At 42.7% G+C, this 20,793-nt stretch overlaps 1 protein-coding gene across 1 annotated transcript; it reads right to left on the bottom strand.

Annotated features, from left to right (window-relative positions):
- Nucleotides 1–21: 21 nt before the first annotated feature.
- Nucleotides 22–11,264, bottom strand: C17H3orf49 (chromosome 17 C3orf49 homolog). Its single transcript, XM_045514403.2, has 5 exons — nucleotides 10,546–11,264; nucleotides 6,567–6,886; nucleotides 3,601–3,725; nucleotides 1,091–1,204; nucleotides 22–636 (listed from the first exon to the last, which is right to left on the bottom strand). The coding sequence occupies exons 1-5, from the start codon at nucleotides 10,668–10,670 to the stop codon at nucleotides 439–441; spliced, it is 882 nt and encodes a 293-aa protein (XP_045370359.2). The 5' UTR covers nucleotides 10,671–11,264; the 3' UTR covers nucleotides 22–438.
- Nucleotides 11,265–20,793: the final 9,529 nt, after the last annotated feature.

The raw sequence follows: 20,793 nt of genomic DNA on the forward strand, positions 1-20,793 counted from the left end.
TTTTAGTTCAGAAACATGACACTTTGCATGAATCATACCTTAATGATGTTATATTTTTATAATTTTAATAAGAAATCTTCAAAAATGAAGGTTTACAATTAGCTCCATAATAGTCATATCAAAAGTGTCCTAACACCTTTAAGTGCTTCCTCTTACTTCATCTGGCAAATCGTGGCAGGAATTTCCTTGCAGAATTGCTACGCTCTGATAAATGTTTCTATTTTTCATAATTAGTAAAAAATTATGAAGCAAAAATTTGCCTATACTGACTCAGAAGTAAAAAATCAATTTTTCAAAAAGGGTCTTACTTTAAGGGCTGTTGGGCAGAATATTTTTAACCTCCCTCCCTCCCCCACCATTGATGAAGAGAAATTTTTTTCAGGATTATGTACTGAAAGATAAGATATGAAGGTAACATTTATGCAATCAGGGACAAAATCAGTAGCAGCAGCAGGTACATGGGAAGCACACGTTTTTCAGTTTATACTTCCTCATGGTTCTCTTGGATATCCTCTGAAACTGCTTAGAAGACTGAAGAATTTCATCCCCTAGAAACTCACACTGTTGAAGCTCGGCATATCTTTGGGCCAATAACTTCATAGATTTATCTGTCACTGTTTCTATGAGGTCATCCACCTACGACAGACAGTTAGGAAGAAACAAAGCCAGGTGTTACAAAGCCTTGTCTAAGCCCCAGGGAGAGCTGTTTTTCCTGAGGGGTGAGTTCAGGACTTGGTGGACGTTTTGCAGGTCCCAACGTATTATTCTAATTCAAGTCTTAGCAAACAGAGCTTGAAGACATACATTTACCACCCAGTGGTAAAGACAGTCTCGTTTCTTCTCAAAAAAGCCCATGTGCATGCCTTCATTTTAAATGAATTCCCTTAATATTTATTAGACACACAGCATCATCCTTGACGCCCTCAGCAATCCTGTAGCCACTCTCACGAGGCCCCCCACTAACGTGGTTTCTTGACGCTAATCACTAGTTTCATCCCACACCCATGCTGCCTGGCGGGGCTGTGCATCCAGTTAAGCCTGGCCCTCTGATGCTTTTGAAGCACAAAAGTCAAAAGCCTTTGTCCACTACCTGCATTTGAAGCTTTCCTACTGTCAAATCCGATTTTCGGAGGATGTTTCCCATGCCATGTTTCTTTCTCTTAAGTGCTGGAAAGTGTGGCTTCTTTTTTGATGAATACGGAACCTGTCATAATCATGCAAAATTATATCAGATTAGGAAGCGCGGACATTACTTCTGTGATGATGCTTCAATAAGGATGCTCACCCTTGGGACATTCTCTTACAAACTGAACATTTGCCACACAGCAACATTGGGTTGGAGACAGTATTCATATTATTCTCCACGCCCCATGTATCTCCTTTGTGCCCAGAGCTCTCTTTGAAGAGATCTATAGGGTGCAGAGAAATGAGATGGTCTGGTTCTGAGAGAATACACGGTGTCAGGAAAAAAGCAGGTCATTCGTAAGGGGAAAGAAGAGGAAATTGCCTCTGCAGCCGCTGAGCACAGTGAGAGTGTGGCGATGTTGTAGACCAGAGCCCCAGAAAGCTCATTATCACTGGATCCAGTTGTTAATTTGGTCTCTTTTCTGCAGGTTTCCTTATTTTCATGGAAGACGCGTCTGTCTCCAAACATAAAAAGAAAGCTCTGGGTTCTTTTCGCCGCATGCCTGACACTCTTCAGTCGTCCTTGGCTTGCTGGTTACAAGTACCTGTGCTATTGGAAATCATTCCTAGGTCATGGCTCCTGGCGAACATGCCCTGAAGTCTTAAGGGGTTGACTCTTTCTTCCCCTTGTGCTTAGTGATTAGCGTTGGGACTATAGCGAGACCTACACAAAGAAGAATGAGGGAACACACCTGGGTCTTGCCCTTTGCCCGAGTTTACAAATAAGTCTGCCGAACCACCGCTCTGCCCTGCCAGCTTGCCCAGGTCCAAATGTCCCTTGCAGAACCCGCCCCCTCCCACAATCCATCCAGAGTGGGCCTCCTCATTTTTCTCTCTCATAAAACCCAGTGCTTTTTTTCTACTAAGCACTAAGCACATTTGGTAATTACTTAAGCTATTTCTGTGTTTGCTGAATACCATTATTAAAAAGTCAAATGTCTAGAAGGGTCAGGCAGGTTTTGTCAAACAGACTCAGTTGGGGCTGGTGTGTACTGGAGAGAACGTGGCTCCTGCCAAGAGGGCAGCCTCTGTGCAGCCCCTGCTGTTGCCAGAGGAATTGTGGGCCTAATGTTTCCAAATCCTCCTGTTTTTCCAAAGAAGACTGAACGTAGATATTTTATTTGCATTACTCTAATTTTTAAATGTGGGCAATTAATTCAAGTATATATTTTGAGAACATTCTGAGAGCTAACAGTGCAATTGCTGTTAGCTTCTTGTCTATCTCCTGTATCCAACGATAAGTCCCACAGAAACAGGACCGTGCTCACCAGCTCGCCTTTATAGCTCCCAAACCTAGCAATTGCCCAGCACATGATAGGAATACAATAAATACAAACCTAGCACACAGGAGACAAAATTCAAAACTAGTATTGGTACACTCTGGCAGCGAGGCTCTCCAGTACCCAAAATGGAAACGATCTTTACCCTGGCTGTCCAATTCAGCATCCGCTAGCCATATGTGTTTACTGAGCACTCGAATGTAGCTAGTGCAGCCAAGGGAATGGACTTTTAATTTCACTTCATTTTAATTAACATAAATAGTCACACGTGGCTACTGGCTGCCATATTGGATAGTACAAATTAGAACCTGGCATTGTAATTAGGAGTAAACACTCCAGAGCAGGTCTTCCTTGGGTTTGAAGCCCTGGTGCTTCCAATTACCTGGGCAAATTACTTAACCTCTTATTGCCAGCCCTAAAAATAATATCCTATGTATTGTAGTATCCTGTTGCTGTCTACCTTGTAGGGCTGTTCTAAGGACGATCTGAGTCGATATTTTTAAAGTACTTAGAACAGGGCTTGGAACACAGCCTTAAGTAGATGCTTATTATATTTAAATTAATGATATTTCAGGGTTCCGTTTAAAAAAAAATCATCTGGGCAGCTTAGGCTCCAATTTTTATACCCACAGAGAAGTACAGTTTATCTGGTTTGGTATTTATATTAATTTCAGTTTAAGTGACATTCAGCTCCTCGGCTGCACAGGTCACACTGCAAAGTCTTCAAAGCCACATGTACTAATGGCTACTATATTGGACAAATGCACACTTGCATCGTCACAGAAATTCCGCTGGGCTGGTCCAGAGAATTCCTCTCCACACGGCATGCATGAGAGGTCAGATGCTAATATATTAACTTGGTATTTGAACAGTTGACAAAAATCAATATAAAGCTCCAAACTCCACCGCTGCCCTGACAGTAGCAGAAGCTGAACAGTTTGAGCTCAGAAGCAGAGGAATCAGACCCAGAAAGCCCACATTCTGTGCCCTAAATTCTTGGAGTGGAGACACAGGTAGCAGATTTAAAGGCTTTGTGATGAGGGACGCGCGGTGGGGGAGAGCTTGGTTTTTACAACATCCCTAAGCCCTGACTTACAGGTAAGTTTTAGAGGCGAGATTGTTTTTAGCATTTTACCTTTTGCAGCCCTGAAGGAAGGGATGTCACAGACAATCGCTTGGTGGTTCTCCTGGCCTGGAGGAGTGTATTTCCTTGGGTTATCTCCTCTGTCTCTGCCTCTACAACATCCAGTTGTAGAGTTGCTTAGAGGGAGGAGGGGGAGAAAAGATTTTGAAGGATCGCAATTATAAACACGTGTTCCCTGTTAGAAACCGTCACATGCTGCTCAGTTGCTTTTCTCTTTGGGGTTAATAATTAAAACATGGACTTGCTTTTCTGAATCTTCCACTTTCCCCTCAACACTTGCTTTTTCTTAGGCACTAACCCCTCTTGACAAGATGGCTTACCTGCCTTTGAGACTTCAGTTTTGCCCTCTGCTGCTTTTCCCCGTAACTCTTGTGGCATTAGAAAAAGTCACCCTCTGATGCGTAAGACAATCCCTTGAGCATTTATTGTTGATCAAAGCCAAGTTTAAAGTCTACTCTGTAGCAAAGTGGTTCAAGGCTCAGTCATTCACATACCATTTTAATAGTTCTTCCCATATTCCAGGAGCCGAATGAACCCAGGAGTCCTTCATATTTCTATCAATTCAATTCTTAACACAATAAATGTACTTATAAAGGAAACTTAAAACACTATCACAAATTGAAAACCAGTATCATAAATGGGCACTGAGATTAGTATGGTAAAAACAAAACCATGTTATTGCCTACAGAAGGCACTAAACCTCAGGTTACTCAAGTTACTCTCTCTTTTATTTTTTTATTAAACTAGAAAAGGGCAGGAAATGAGACTTTTCTCTTGATGTAGTCAAAGGGACCAACAGCAGCAATGGGAAAAGAGCGTTTGCAGCTCATTCTGTGCTTCAGTGTCTTCATGCTATGATTAGCACCTAAGATCAACTTGTCCTGCTTAAGGTCCATTGATAATGGCTCCCAGTCTCAGTGAGTGGTGGCTCCACCTTCAAAGCAGACACTCAGCCCAGGGACTCTGCGCTCTGCCTTGCCCTCCACTGCCCAGCTCTTCCCCAAATCTCCCATCTTCTCCCCAGGAACATTTCTCCCTTGATCTTGGCACCCCACTGCTACGACTGGCCCAAGCTAACAGCATCCCTTGCCTGAATGGATGCTAGAGCCTGCTCGTTGTTCCTCCTTCATCTGCTCCTGCCTTCCTCCAATCCAGTCTCCACTCTGCAGCCTGAGCTACATTTTACAAAAGCAAATCAGATTATATAAAGCCCCAGCTTGAAAGTATTATCACCCTCAAGGAAAGTTAAAAATTCTTAACATGGCTTACAAACACTCTTAACACCTTATTCACCGGCCTCTCCCTGGCTGGATTGCTTCCATTTCTTAATTACACCCAGTGTTCCCTTGATATTGGGACTTGAACACGCTCTATCCCTAACTATGTGGCTGGCACATAGTAAGTATTTAGCAAATATTCGTTAAAAAGTGTAACGAGGGTCAACAGGGATGAGCAACTGTCTTTTGGCCACAGCTGAGACCGGGTCATACTGTTTGCGCTGCAGTCTGGAGGGATGGGTACATTTTCTGGAGAAATCTTAGTGTAGAGATTTGTTCTTTACCAACGAAGAAGAAAAGAAACCAATGTGTGGAATGAGGAGGATTTTGATCCTCTGTTTTCTGCTGGACTCCTCAACTCCAGCCCCACCGGTATAGAAGCATGTCCTGTTTGTCATTTTTCAACAGAAATAGGCAGGTCAGTCCATACCAGGTAATTGCTAGATGCTTGGATGGTTATATTAGTGACTGCTTTTTCCAGAAGAGAGAGTTTGTTTGAAAGGGCAGTCGGTCAGCTGGAAGCCATCCATTTTTGCGGGTTTTGTTTTTGTTTTTGTTTTTGTTTTCTGGAAAAAGGATCCACTGGGTTGGCAGCCTTGTGACCATGTGAAATTTGAGGTTATGTGTGAATGTCCTTACCTATGGATAAGGACTCTGTGTTTTTCTCGGTGCTGTTCTATAAAGGGCATTAAAAATCTACACAGGGTATTTATGGCAGTGAATTTATGTTCCATAGGACAGCATCATGATAGACACATGACACGGTGAGGTTTTCAAACCCATAGATCTGTGCAGGGCAAAAAGTGAGCCATAATATAAACTATGGACTTCAGTTAATAATATATTCATATTGGCTCATCAATTTAAAACAGATGTTTTGTACTAAGGCAAGATGTTAATAATGGAGGAAGCGGTGAGGGAAGGGTAAGGAGAGTGGGTATATGGGAACTAAATCTGTATTCTCTGCTCAATTTTTCCTGTAAATGTAAAACGGCTCTAAAAAAAAAATAAAGTCTATTACTTTTAAAAAGCTACAGAGGAAAATGCAAATAGTAGTGATATTATTAGTCAAAGGACAACCCTCCCCCCAAAACCAGCATTACTACTTTGCAAAAAAAGATAAAGTTCACAGTTCAAACAGTGACTCTTCGCAAAGCATATGGGAAGCAGACACAATAAAATAAATCTTCCTTTATGCCTTACCAATCATATATTTTTTAAAACAGAATTCTCACCATACCTTCCTCTGCTGGAAGTAGCCATTTGAAAGTCTGCCTCACTACTTTCTCCAGAAACAAAACAAAAAAGAAATCCCACTTTGATTTGACTTCCTAATAAATGTGTATTTTATATATGCATGTACCCAGACATCTGCCTATGCTTGCATCTATATATAAATTAAAAATGGCTTTAGACTGATTAGACCATTGATTAATTAGACTGGCAGGGACCTCAAAGAGATCCGATTAAGAGCTTTTCAAAATGCACATATATTTGCATCTCCTGGGGAGGGATCTTTCTAAAAGGCAGATTCTGACTCAGGAGACCTGGGTGGGGCCTGAGGTTCTGCATTTCAGGCAAGCCCCCAGGAGATGCCATGCTTTGGGTAGCAAGGAAACCCATCCTAATTTCATTATTCCTCCCAGCCTTGACACTTCACCGCGTATGGCCCATGATTACCATTCTGTGAGAGCTTTTTCATTCTTGGTTTTGTGAACAACTTGGGCGAGGGCAGCTCCTTGACGAGTCTAGGAAGAAGGCTCTGCGTGTTTGACAGGAGGGTTTCCTTATGGTTAGCGGAGCCCTCTCTGCTGACACGTGGCTTGCTTCTGGACTTGTATGACAGCATTCTCCCCAAAACAGTCTTCACTTTCTTCACCAAATTTTTTTTCTGATTTTGCTGGCTTTCCTGAAATTCCAGGTCACAGTCACTGGATGATTCCTCTTTGGGGACCAACACATTTTGTTTTACTAAGTTGGTAGACACAGCTTTATGCCATCTGAACAAAGTGAAAAAATAAATTTGTGTCAAGGAAATTGAAAAGTTAAAAATGAATCACTTAAACCATTAAAATCCAAACTGTAAATGTGAACAAATTATACACTTCCAAAAAAAAAGAAGAAGAAAAGAAAAGAAACTGAAGACCAAGAATCAAATCACAGGAAAATTAAGCCAAAGCAACTACTTGGTGCTTTGTCACCAAACTGTAGAGGTTCATTCTGGTCACTATCTCATTCAGTCCTCATAGCAGGTAGGTTCTATTACAGTCTTCATTTTACTGATAAGTAAACTGAGACATAGAAAGATTCATGTGATTGACCGAGTATAGAATGCAGATTTTAATCTCGGTTTGTGACTGTTACAATGTATTATGTCACACTGGCAAATTGGCAATCTGACTTCAATAATGGTTTGAGGTTGTTTCTGCTGGGTTTGGTGGTTCCAAGGCTACGGTAACAGAGCTGAGAGAAACCTGCAAGGGCAGTCAGTAAAGAATTCAGTCTCCAAGGTCCTATAAATGCTGCGTAATTTACATAGAATACTCATTTAGAGAGAATAATGCTAAGTGCATATTTCCACAGTTCCAAATAGCCATACACCATCTTCATCATTTTTGCATATTTTAGTAATAAGTATAGATAACATCTCTTAATAGACTTCTGTGTGCTTAACACTCACCTAAGTTCTTTCGTGTGTGTTACGTTAACTTAACCCTCCCACTGTCGTCTCCACTTTACAAATGAGGAAATTAAAGCTTGGAAAGATTAAATAACTTATGCCCAGGCAACCTGACCCCAAAGTCTGTGTTGCTATCCTTTGTGCTACAGTGAACGTGACCCATTCCATGAAACCCTTATTTACCTAATATTCTTCCCCAACTACCTGTGTTTTTTTGTTGGTTTCATCCAAAGCAATAATATCTATGAAATCCCATGGATATTTTTTAAAAAGTAGGCTTTTTATTTCAAGACAATTATAGTTTAACACACAGGTTTAAGACATAATACACAGAGATTCTCTGTGTTCTCTGTACCTAGTTTCCCGCCATGGTGACATCCTGTGAAACTAGACCACATGATCACAACCAGGATATTCACATTGATAAGGTCACGATCCATCAGTACCAGAAGCCTTTGCGTTTTATAGCCCCACCCACTTTCCACTCACCCCCACCTTTTCCTTCACCCCTCGCAACCACTAAGCTGGCCTCCATGTGTCTAATTTATGTCCTTTCAACAGGTAATAGCAATAAAATCATCCAGTATACAGTTGACCCTGGAAGATGGGTTTGGACTGTGCAGTTGTACGTACATGCAAATTTTTTTCAATAGTAAATACTACAGTATTACATGATCCAAGGTTGGTTGAATCTGTGGGTATGGAACCTTGGATACCGAGGAACCACAGATACAGAGGGCTGCTCTAAGTGATAAAAGGATTTTTGATGGCGCAGAGGGCTGGCATCCCTAACACCCACTTCCTGCTTTGTTCAGGTATCAATTGTATAATCTTCTGGGATTTACTTTTTTCACTCAGCTTAATATTGTGGAGATTCACCCAGGTTGTTGTGTTTATCAATAATCTCTTCTTCTTTATTGCTGAGTAATATGCCATGATGTGGATATACCATACTTTGTCTAACCATTCACTCACTGGAAGACATTTGGGTAGTTTCCAATTTGGGACTATTATGAATAAAGTTGCTATAAACATATGTGCACATGTTTTTGTGTGAATACAAATCTTCATTTCTCTAGGTTAAATCCCAAGTTTTATATTATGTTATGCTATATTTGAATGCATGTAATCTATATTAATCACGTGGCTATAAATAATTCGTAACTATTAAAAATATTCTCCATACATTACTTAAAATATCTCAAGTCGCACCAGCAGCACATATACCATCCTCCCAGAAAACATTGTTTTCAGATGAGCCCAAATCATTCAGCTTCTCTGTCATTATTCATGAGACGTCGTTCAGCCCAGGCGCTGGAGTTCAATGGTTTTGGTTCGACCCAGCACCACACTTTCTAGTTGTGTGACCTTGGGTATGTTATTTCACATCCGTAAGCTTCGGTTTTCTCATTTGAAAATAGGTGTGCTATTCTCAGACATGTGCAAATAAATGGACATAATTTATATGCTTAGAATCTGATAAGACATTCAATAAGTGATAGCTTTTTTTCTTTTTCTTCAACTGTGTGGATCAGATCTGGGTGGGAGAAATTTTAAAGGCAAGGAGGGAGCACAAGGTAGAGATCAAAAGAGGGGAGACCTCGCGGGCTAGCAGCCTCCCTTTTGGGGCCAAGGACACAGAGTTCTGCCAGTGACACACCCACAATCTCGAGGGGGTGCTGCTCACAGTCATTATAGTTGGGCAGTTAGCTGTAGTTAACTTTCTAGCAGAGGGCAGTGAAGTGTCCCAAGGAAGGGGTGCCTTTGTATAATTTGCCCAAAGATCATTTACAGGCTAAGATTAATCTCCCATGGACCTCTCTGAGAATATGTTAATAAAGCCATCAATTTCTACTACCATACACACACACACACACACACACACACACACACACACACACACACACATGAATGCAGTTCCGGAGGTGCAGGAACTCCCGAGCCCATCCACGCAAACCGTAAGGTACAAAGCCCAGCTCCGAGTAGTTTCTGAATCTCTCGACCCCATCTCCCACTCCATCCACCCTCCCTCCTTCCCACTCTATTTACAACTAAATTAACAAAGGTGATTTTGCTCCAGGGCTGAGAAACTTTGGAAAGAAAGGATTCTTTTCCTAACAAAAATGGCAACAGTTCTATTTCTAAGTATCTTGGCTGGTGGTGAGTTTATTTGCTTCATTTATTTGGTTGTACTGGTTCTCCTTTTAACCCCTGTTTCTCACTGGAAGTGGAAAACTCTGCGAAATTTCATTTTGCCCATGGAAGTTCAGAAGTTTGGTCTTTGATGTGTCAGGCCTCAGGAAAACACCTCATTTCTACATATCCGAGCTACTGCTCATGAACCTGGTAAGAAAGATGTCAGAAGAAATTGGAAAAGAAATCATCTGACTTTCCAAATTAAAACGTACCATGTTTGGAGAATTTCACGCTCGTTTTTATGGTCTTGCCATTGGCAAGAAATGTCAGGTATAAGATGGTTTTCAGGTTACTTTAACGAGCGTGCACATGGATGAACTACAATTAGTACCTATTTCAGCAGCCACAATTGCTGGAAAAAGGAATAGAAAGAGGAACGATTATGGATTCACTCAGGAAAACGCACTATTGAATTTTCAAAGTAATAGTATTTGCACGGGACCTGTGCTGTGTAAGACCATGAGACTGAAGTATCCACTCAGTATCTACTTCTTTTAGTGTCACATGTGACATTAAAACTCAAGTTCAGGTAGAAAGGAAAGGCATTCCCCATCACGATGAAGACTTTTCTAATCACAAAACTCGGTTTCCATTGAACGAGGCTTCCCGACCCAGCGTGTAAATGCTGTCGCCTCCCCCTCTAGTCCATACAGAGCCTCCGCTTCCAAATGCAGCGCGTGGAAACCAGATGCCACGCTTTCCAGTCATCACAAGCAATATTGTTTAACGCAACAGCCAAGGAATCTCACTCAACAGAGAAGAAAATGACTCCCCGTTCCCTACCTTTCAATCCCCTTCCTTTTGAATGAGCCGTTTTTCTTCCTGGGTTGCTGAACTTTTCTGTGCTGGCTGACTCTCCCAGAAGCCGCCTGAAAGGGCTCCGGTGCAGACGGTTGAGGGCGGTCCATTGCTATCAGCTTTATCTGTGACAGCCGTTTTGGATGTCGCTCGCTTTTGAGCTCACAAACTTCAAGATGAAAACCACCCAGTGACTGAGGCACCTTGAACTTCTGGGCTGCTTGGGGTAAGGTACATAGGAGATTTTTGGAATTGCTTCCTTATTCCCTTCCAGGTGTTAGGGACATCACTGGTGGGGACCGGCCCTGTTTACCACTTTGCAGAGGTCACCAATGATGCACATGGCAGAGGGATGGGAAATTCCCTTCCCCGCTGTGGACTCCTGGGCCGGGCAAATGGGCGACAGGTGACCCGACTGTCTAATCACTCCCTTTGGGGTGTAATAAAATAATCGCACACCAACGGGATCACATTCAGATGTGCATGTTTGAATTCCAAAGATGGAAATAAACAGTCTGAATCCCAACGATCGCAGCTTTTGTTACATCTCTCAGCTAGAGCGGGTGAATACTTTTCTCTGTCCACTTGTTATTTGGCCTCTCATAGTACACCCCCCCAAAAAAGGCTGTTTTATTATATCTGGTATTTTGTAGGGGTCTCTCAAAACACACGGCTGTAAATGCTCGATGCCTGGTCTACCCCTCCCTCCCAACCAACATTTCCCAGTTTATTTCCTGAAGAGCAAATTCTGAAATTCTCACCACAAGGTGGCAGCAGACACTAGGCTTTATTCCCAAACCTCCCTGGAGCTTTTGAGATTTCCAGCCTGAGCTACCTAGAAGCTAAGAAGGAAAACTCTAGAAAAGTGTTGGGAGATGCAAGAATTGCTCTGTTTTCTGTGTTTGTACTCATCAGTAATCTGGAGCTTGCTTCTCCAACTTTCCTGTGCGCACAGAGTACCCGGGGATCTTACTAAAATGCAGGTTCCCATGCCTGTCTGGGGTGGGATCCAATAATTTGCCTTTCTAACAAACTCCCAGGTGATACTGATGCTTCTGGTCCACAGACCACACCTTTGAGCGGTGAGAATCTTTTATGTTCCAGTCCTGGGGAAAAGAGCTTAAAATGGCCACGGACCAATTCCTTTCAATCGATTATTGGAGTAACTGTCTTAATTCGGTTGCATCTTGTCAAATACTTGCATGAATGGGGCTAATGTTACATTAGGAAATAGAGTTGGTTTCTATTTGTGTTTGCACATGTCTGGGTGTGCAAGCGTGTATGTGTGTGATCTGTGTGTGTAACAGGCTGAAACATTTGCCCCTTTGGCTTCTGTGACAAGAGGCATGGGTTCTGCGAGGAGTTCTGAAGCAGAAGATGGAACCTGAGAGCATCGAACAGGGAGGAGGGCAGACAGACATGGATTCTGAGCCAGATCTGTTTTTCAGTTGTAGCCCTGCCCCTTACAAGCTAAGGGTCCTTGGGCAGGGGACACAGCCTCTCTGAACCTGCATTTTCTTATCTTTATTTTTTGGGGGGCGGGTGTCATCTCATTGCATTTTCTTATCTTTAAATTAAGAAAAGTAACTGCTTCCTTCCGGGGATGCTTGGTTCACTCAGTTACCTGACGATTATCTGAGGGCCTGGTGGGTACTGGTGCTACTTTTGACACCCCAGATACTGCAGGGAACATCACACACGAGACCTGTGAACTAGTATTGCTTAAAATGCTGTGGGAGGAACTGCCAAGCAACAAGAAAGCAAATAAAGTAGCTTCGGCTGGTGGTAAGACCCATGAATAAAATAAAAGAGGAGGACAGGACGGAGTGACGGAGGGGGAGGGTCAATTTTCCACGAGGAGTCAGGGAGGGCAGGGCTGCCTGTGAGAATTCACAGAGACAGGATTTTTATCAACAAGATAAAAGAGTCAGTTCTGTGAAGACCTGCCTGCTCCAGGCAGATCAAATCAGCAGGTGCCAAAGGCTTGAGGTGGAGGGAGTCTGATGGCTTTGAAACTGTGCAGGATAGTCAAGGGAGCTAAGAGATGGGAGAGACAGACGGGGCCACGCCTGCTGGATCCTATAGAACAAACGAAAGATTTTGGTCTTCATCTTCAGAGTAGTGGTAAGTTTTTAAGGGTTTCCTTTACCATCAAAATTTTTAAACATCGGGGTATAATAGATGTCTTGTAAGATTTACCACCTTAACCACTTCTAGGTGTACACTCCAGTGGCATGAAATATGTTCACCACCATCCATCTCTAGAACTATTTTTTATCTTGCAAAACTGAAACTCTGTTCCCACTAAGTAATAATTCCGCATTCCTTCCTCTGCCTTCGCCCCCAGCCTCTGACAGCCACCATTCTACTTTTCTGTCACTATGAATTTGATAAGGGTTTTGAAGGAGCCAGTCAATACATATTTATTCTGGGCAAGGAGGATCCCTCGTTGATGAAAACAGCTGGAATCCCTGCCTGGGATTTACACTCTAGTGGAGGACACGGATGCCAACCTGGGGATTAAATCTATAAAGCGTTTCAGGCACCGACCGACGAGGAATGCCATGGGAAACTAGGAAAATAGTGTAGAGAGTGAATGGACGTGGGTGCTTCTGCCAGAGCGACCAAGAAAGACTTCTCCAAGATGTGACCTGGGAGGGGAGGCATTTCACGTTGAAAAAACACACAAGAACTACAGTAAGAGCTGTGTTCCAAAGCAAAGTATTCCGAAGACAGACCACTACTAGAGCCAAGATCCAGAGACGGGTGGGATCTTGGTCACATTTGAGGGCAGGAAGGAGACCACTGTAGTGGGAACGTAGGTGACAAAGGCAGGCAACGTGATGTTGGTGGGTTTTTAAAAAAAAGATTGCTGTGTGCTGCTTGGAACACGCGTTGGAGAGAAAGAAGTGTGGATGTTGAAAGGGCAGTTGATCCAGGATGGAGATGGACTCCACCAGGTTCGGAGTCCAGATTCGGGGAATATTTAGGAGGTTGAAGACTGAAATGAACTGGGTGTGGGGGGTGGTGAGTAGAGAAAGGGGGATCCGAGACTGGGAAGTCAGCTTGCTGCAGTAGGTCAAGCCTGAGATTGGAGTGGTTTTACTAAAGAGGGTAACGGAGCTCAGCTCGAGAGAAGTGTGTTGATTCAAGAGTCCCCCGTAAGTCTACTTATCTTTTCAACCATCCTTCTCGAGATACGCTTGGAGTCACATCCTGGATACTTGTAAATGTCCCTTGAAAAAGCCAGAGCAGGGCAAAGTCTGGTCAAAACACAATCTCCCTTGTTCTTAAACGTTACCCTTCTATTGAACACCTCTGAGATCACATAATCCTATTTAGGTAACCATAACAACAGTTGACTCCTATTGAGAGAGCAACTGATGGGAACTGCTAAGCCAGAGATTGCAAACAAGATCGCTTGCTGAGCCAGGCAGGTAAATGTGAGTCCCTGCGGGGGGGGGTGTCACAGGGAGGGGCGGGATCTGTGGTAAACTGTAGAGTGCTGGACCAATCAAATGCTATTGAACTTCAAAGTGTTAAGACTCTTCATGCATTTAAAAAGGTGGCCTGCAGTTCACATTTAGCCTCCGGATTACCTGTTTGCTGGCCCCAGAGATCTTTTTCGGTAAACTCTCCATTCAACCAGCCAGGCCGGTCCCATCAGTGGTCCCAAAGCTGATTTTCCCTACCTCCACCCGCATTCCAAGTTTAAGTTAAGTGCATTAACTTCTATTCTCTTGGCTTTGGGCCAATGATTAAATAGTCTTTGCCTCTTATCTCGATCTGGTTTCATAGTAACCTCACCTAGCAATGTGTAAGTTCTTTGAAAACATTGTAAGCAGAGATTCTGGGTCTTATTCCAAATCCGGGAGTGATAAACACATAGAACAGGGCAGGACACTGTGTCTTAGTGACCTGGAGTCATTTTAAAATTGAATCCTTTTGCAAATGAATGAATCTAGCAAGCTGAAGAGTCCCCACTAATTCTGGCCACCCCAGATTTGCCAGGGGGCCTTCACACGTAGGGGAATATGCATCAGGGACTTTCTCTCGTTGTTCAAGTCAATCTCTTTACTGGATCTTTTGCCCATTTGAGAGAAGGTGTCACTTTACAGATCACTTAGCAAGAATTGTGTCATGAGGAAGTGAATACTGGATGCCTAGAGACAGAATGTTTCACCCCAGGACTCCTTACCAAGAGGGTGCCACTCCCTAGCGGTCGGTGAAGGTGCGAACTGGAGCCAAGTGCCTCTGAAGTGGCAAGAAGCTTTTCAAGAAAAGATGTCCTTTCTTCATTTGTTTATTGTGTTGGTTGCTGCCCCAGGTTGGTATCTGTAACTTTAGACTCATATTATATAGCTTTGAAATAATCATTTGGGTTGCTTTTACCCTCTTTAGTAACTTTAACTCTTTAGAAGTTGTCTGATGCTCTGGGCTGTGCCGCCCTGGACAGTCTACATGTCAATTCAAATGTCCTCTCAGGTGCAATTGATTAAGTAGGAATTGGTGCAAGTTTTTTAGAGGGCAGTTTGGCAGTAGCTACCAGTATTTATATAGGTTTATTTGTAATTGCAAAAATTAGAGGCAGCAAAAATGTCCATCAATAGAAGAATAAATAAATGGTCCTGCAGACATACTATGGACATTGGAGCCTTTAAAAGGAGACAAGTCTGTGTGTTCTGATGTGCAAGTAAAAAGATAATTCACAGTGTACTATGAAGTGGAGGCAGAATGTCCTCAAACTATGAACACAAGAAGATTCTTAAAGAAACAACAACTATATTCACATGCAAACAGGTATAGAAAATTCTAGAAAAACATATACAGAAATTTTTTTTTTTAATACCAAAGATTGAACAGGGACGATTGTTGGAGCTTGGGAGTGGAAGTGGTGGTAGAAATAGCAGAAGTGGGGAGGAATAAGTAGGAGATTAAAAATTTTTCACTTTATATACTTTATGTTGTTTAACTTTAAAAAATAAGTATGTATTACATTCAACTAAAAAAAAATCAGACCTAAGAATTTAAAAATTAATTATCCAAATTTTGAATGCATAATACCAAGACATTGGTGTAAGTGATTTTTTTCTCCCCCCTCACTCTTGCCTGACTTGATTTCATAAAATAACTCAATTAATGAGTTTGGCCGTTTGCGTTAGAATCAGTTACCTCTACAACTGGTAAAGCCAAACTATTATCAATTGCCAACAAAAGTCATGCCAAATATGTTTAATATTCTAAGAATAGATGATGGGTGCCTTCCTTAAAACCAAAAAAGTTCTCATCCAAATCACCCAGGATCACCTTCCCATCTCAAGGTCCCTTCTGCCACGTAACAGAACTTACTCAGAGGTTCTCGGGATGAGGAAGTGGACATCTCCGGGGCAGGCACATTATTCTATCACAACCCTCAGGCATCATACTTGGCTGAATAACCACAATCTTTCTCCCACCCCAGCACAAACATATACTCCTAAGAGAGTATAAATTTCAGCTATGGAGAAAACAATCTGAGTAAGACTTTGGAATGTTATTCCAGAGGCAAATCAACAAGCAGAAATGAAAATTTCCCATTTACAAATTTCACGGTTCAGAAGTTTTCAGATCATTTCTGAAACAGAAAGGCTGTATTCGGACCTGAAGTACATACTGGGAAGCAGGAGAGAGTTTGTCCTTCCAGGAGAAGAGGTTGGTGAACTATCTATGACTGGAGAGAAACTTGTCAGCGTGTTTAGAAACAGATTCATGAACTAACTGAGTCAAGAAGGTCTCCTTGAATGGAGACCAAAAAGGAAAAGAAAAGAAAAACAAAGCGTTATTAATTCGCCACGACTTCACGTTCACCGCTAGAGGGCGCCATCAGAAAAAGTGCAGGTAGGTGCTGGCAGATGGAAGCTGGGCTTGCTGGCGCTGAAGTGCTAAGAGCTGGAGGGACAAAGGAACGTGGGCAGGGCACTGAAACTGCCTCCTTCCACTTCCTGGATACAGCACACCTCCTATTAGGCTGGGAGTGTCTGGGGTGGGAGAGAAGCCGGCGGCCCTGTTCATCATTGTGTATTTGCATACATATTCTCTTACTGCGAATGGCTATTGCAAGGTGCTTTAAGTTTTGTTGTTCACTGCAAAAAATGATTATACAACCATACCTGGCCTGCCTCCTTAGCACTTAATAATTGCTTGGCCAAGTAAATTGGAACGGAATTTTTTTTTTAAGGTTTTATTTATTTATTTTTGAGAAGGGAGGTAATTAAGTTTATTTATTTGTTTTTTTTAAAAAATTCTTTTTTATTTATTTATATATTTCTCAGGGCAGGTGGATTAGGTTTACTTATGTATTTATTTATTTATTCTTAGAGGAGGTCCTGGGGATTGAACCCAGGACCTTGTGCACGCTAAGCAGGCACTCTACCACTTGGGCTATACCCTCCCCTGGGACAGAGTTTTAATTTGAGATTGCAGAGGCAACAGAACCTGGATTTAGGGCCACTGTCTTGTTCTTGGCTCGTTCCAGAGGAGGTTTTGCGAGTCTAGCCTTAGTCCATCTTAGCTAAAATCTTCACCATAAAGAAAAGACCCAGCTGACATTCAAGGGCAGCAGAGAACAAATAAAAGAGAGGAAGAAGGAAAGACAGGAAAACAGAGTCAAAGTAGGCCAGCCCATTAGGGTGGATAATGACTTTTGTGACCTCGAGCATTGAGTAAGTTCCTGGCACTGGAGGATCAGATAGAAGTTGTAAGGAATAATGTCATGTAGGAAGCTATTCTTACCCACGTTTCTTGCATCATGTCTCATAAACTTATAATGAGTTGATGTGAAAAGAAATCCTATATTTCCCATGAGAGTGAATGGCAGATCTTTGTTAAAATAGTGGTCAATAATCTAAGTCACTTATCTCTTAAATCTAGTGATCTGCTCCAGGACCTAGTTCAGCCAAAGAGGCTTCTTATGAACAGCAACTGACTTCCAGCTTCAGAGAAGTTGAGTTGCTTGCCCCAGTGGTCCTGTGACCAGTAAGAGTTAGAACTGGGATGTAAGTCAAGGTTGGCTTGATTCAATAGTCCGTTCCTGATGTGGTCCCTCTCCTTCCTACCCAGAAATATTGCTGGTTTGGTGAGGGTCTTCTCAAAATGTGAACTTCTCAGGACTTTTGCCTTTCCTGATTTTCACCCTAAAGAACTTCACTCAGAGTCATGAACTCATCTCCATTGTTTCAGAATATGTGATTTGGATCCGTCAAGTTTGGGGTTCAAATCTTGATTAATTTTAGTCCAGTTATGCTTCCTGTAACTTAGTTTTCTTATGTGAAGCATGGAAGTGATAATAATGTTACCCCGTACCCCAGAGCTGTTGTAAGAATTAAATGAAAATAATTCATGTTCAAGAGTGTCCTATAAATGGTCATTAATATTTTTATTATTCATTTAACAAACACGTAGCAGGTACTCTTATTTAGTGTCCAAAATAGACACATTCCTTGCAGATAAAGTTTGTGTTTCCCTGAGAAGTCACATAAATGAAAGGAAATTATAACACAATTTGTCCAATGTCACGATGAGGTGACGTGGAAACACTGAGAAGGAGTAGCTAATCCAACCTGGGCAGGGCAGGGCAGGCTTCCTGAGGGAAGTGATAACTGAGAGGCAATTCAAGAATGGGTAGAATTTGGGGAAGCAAAAAGTATTTCAGAAACAGTTTATATGATTGTCCAGAGATGGTCAAGAGAAGCGGAAAGAGGGTCAGGATAACTGGAGCAGAGAGTGTGATGAGAGTTTCTCAAATGTGTTGTAAGCCCTGTGCCCAGCATCCTCCCAGGCCCCTCTGTGTGGCCCCCTCTGCGCCTTTCTGTGGATGGCCACTGCAATATCCTTTGTGTTTTGTTGTAAACAGTGAAAAATGGTTATAGCCTATGGTCTTAGTCTGGATTCCTCTGGAAGCGGAACCCAAGAGAAGGGTTCCAGTGCAAGTAAGTTTATTTGGGAGGCGATCCCAGAAAACGCCAGTAGGGGGACACAGAAATAAGGAGTGGAAGGCAGGAAAAGAGAGAGAAAGAGAGATCTCTTTGTCTTCTGATAAGGGCACGGTCCTGTTGGATAGGGGCCCCACCGCTATGACCTCACTAACCTTAATTACTTCCTAAAGATCGTATCTCCAGACAGGGGTCACACTGGAGTTACAACATACGAACTTTGGGAGCTCACAATCCCGTCTACAGCATTCCGCCCTATTTCAAGGGCCCTAATTTGAATGTTAATCTCATTCGGATACATCCTCACAGACACATCCAGAATGATGTTTGACCAATGTCTGGGCGCCTTGTGGCCCAGTCAAGCTGACACATTCAATTAACCATCAGTCTGTGGCCCAGGAGTCTCGTGTCTCCTTCCAGCATCTGTAAAACTGTGGCAGGTTGACACGTTATCTTGGAAGTAGAGTAAATTCTCAGATCCTTCACAGCTCTTGCTGATCCCACCATGCCTACTCCACTGCTTTTACGACTTTTAATAAAAAAAAAAAAAAAGATTTGTATTAGTTATGTTTTTCTTTTGTGGTTTTAAAATATGAAAGACGTCGGGAAGCACTGCAAAAATCCTTACTAAAAAAAGTCAGATCCTGTGTTTTCTTTAAGATGTTCTAGCTTTTCCAAATTTTACCGTTGAAAATGCCAGCCCTCTCCTGGAAAACGCCTCTGAACACACACGGGCTGCCATCATCACTGTATCCGTGTCACCCCACGCTTCTCTGATTGAAGACCCTGTTCTCATCAATGCGAATCCCACAGTCCGTCCGTTTGTGCTGCCTCGCAGACCCGCCCATCAGTGGGAGGTAAGTATACAGGCGAACGGTAGCTGCACTTAGTACCACAAAGGTCCCGAAAGCAAACTGTCCTCTTCTCCCTTCTTACCTTCTACTGTATTTTATTAATTTAGCACCTGCTCATTGGGACCCCATTATGTGTCAGATGCTCTAAAAATCCTTGCGGGCGGGTATCAGAATGCACATGCTTTACAGATATCTACTGAGGACCTCCTCAGACACCGGGCAAGGCAGTGGGGCCTTCATGGGGTTTACTGGTTCATAGGGAGATACACTAATCGAGTAAATACTTACGCAAGGATAAAATTATTAGTGTACTAGGATCCATGAAAGACAGGCCTATGGTCTGTAAGAGCACCTCAAGGGGACATTTGACTTAGGCTTCCTTGAAGACGTTGTAACAGGGCTCCCAGACCCTGCAGGACCTACCCCCACCCCACCTCCTGTACAGTCTACTCTCTCTCTGCACTTCCCCTTCAGCTCCCACCACTTTGGGCTCCTCTCAGTCCCTTCTCTTTGCTATATGCTTTCTTGCCACAGGGCCTTTGCACATGCTGTTCTCTCTACCTGGAGTCCTTGTCTCTCTCTCTCTCTTCATCTATTGAATTCCTATTCATTCTGAAGATTGCTTTTCAAGTAGTTCTTCTTTGGAGCCCAACTGCCTGGGTTCAGATCCTGGTTTTAGATGTATTACTTTGGTCAAATGACTTAATCTCTCTGTTCTCATTTTTGTCAGCTGTACACTGGGGGTAAGAACAACAGCTCCCTTGTAGTATTAAATACATCACGTGCTTAGAACAGGGGCTGGAATTCAGTCTGTGCTCTATCAGTGTTAGTTATGCTGTTAGAACGGCAGTCTGGGTTAGAAAGAGGTTGATACAAAGAACGGTCTTAACTCCGGAGAGATCCAATACGAGGAAGCCTCGGGGCTCCTCTGTCAAGGAGCTGACATCCCTTCTAGAGGACTCAAGGGAAAGGGCATTACATCAGAGGACATAGCATCAGCGAAAGCCTAGAAATAGAAAAATACAGCATCTCATAAAGACCGAGTGTCAGTGAGGCTGGGAGATTTGAGGGAGGAAATGGACAGAGACAGGACATGAAAAGTAGGTGGAGTCACATCCTGAAGGGGTCTGTGCATCTCAGACTTCACCTTCCAGCCAGCAGTTCCCCTAATGCACTGTCTCCTTGGCTTGGGTTGTCTTGATCTTATCCTCCCATCATTTAAGATTCTTTTCTTTTATGAATCAGCATTTTTCCAACTGAAAATAACAGAAACCCAACCCAAGCTTACCTAAGACAAAAAAGGACTTGTTTAAAATCTGAACTCTTCGAGAATGTAGATCTAATATTATTTTAGGTGCAGCTTGATCCATGATTGAAATAATGTGACAAGGACTTGGTTCTCCCTGGTC

This window comes from Camelus bactrianus, chromosome 17 (genome assembly GCF_048773025.1).
Source record: "Camelus bactrianus isolate YW-2024 breed Bactrian camel chromosome 17, ASM4877302v1, whole genome shotgun sequence".
Lineage (NCBI taxonomy): Eukaryota > Metazoa > Chordata > Mammalia > Artiodactyla > Camelidae > Camelus > Camelus bactrianus.

Excerpts from the sequence above, each read along its gene's own strand:
- C17H3orf49 (XM_045514403.2), bottom strand. The coding sequence starts at position 10,670 with ATGGACCGCCCTCAACCGTCTGCACCGGAGCCCTTTCAGGCGGCTTCT. Across the intron at positions 6,887-10,545 it reads AAAAGGAAGGGGATTGAAAG|ATGGCATAAAGCTGTGTCTA; the intron begins GTAGGGAACGGG and ends CACTTTGTTCAG. Across the intron at positions 3,726-6,566 it reads GAAAAAGCTCTCACAGAATG|CAACTCTACAACTGGATGTT; the intron begins GTAATCATGGGC and ends CCTCCCTCTAAG.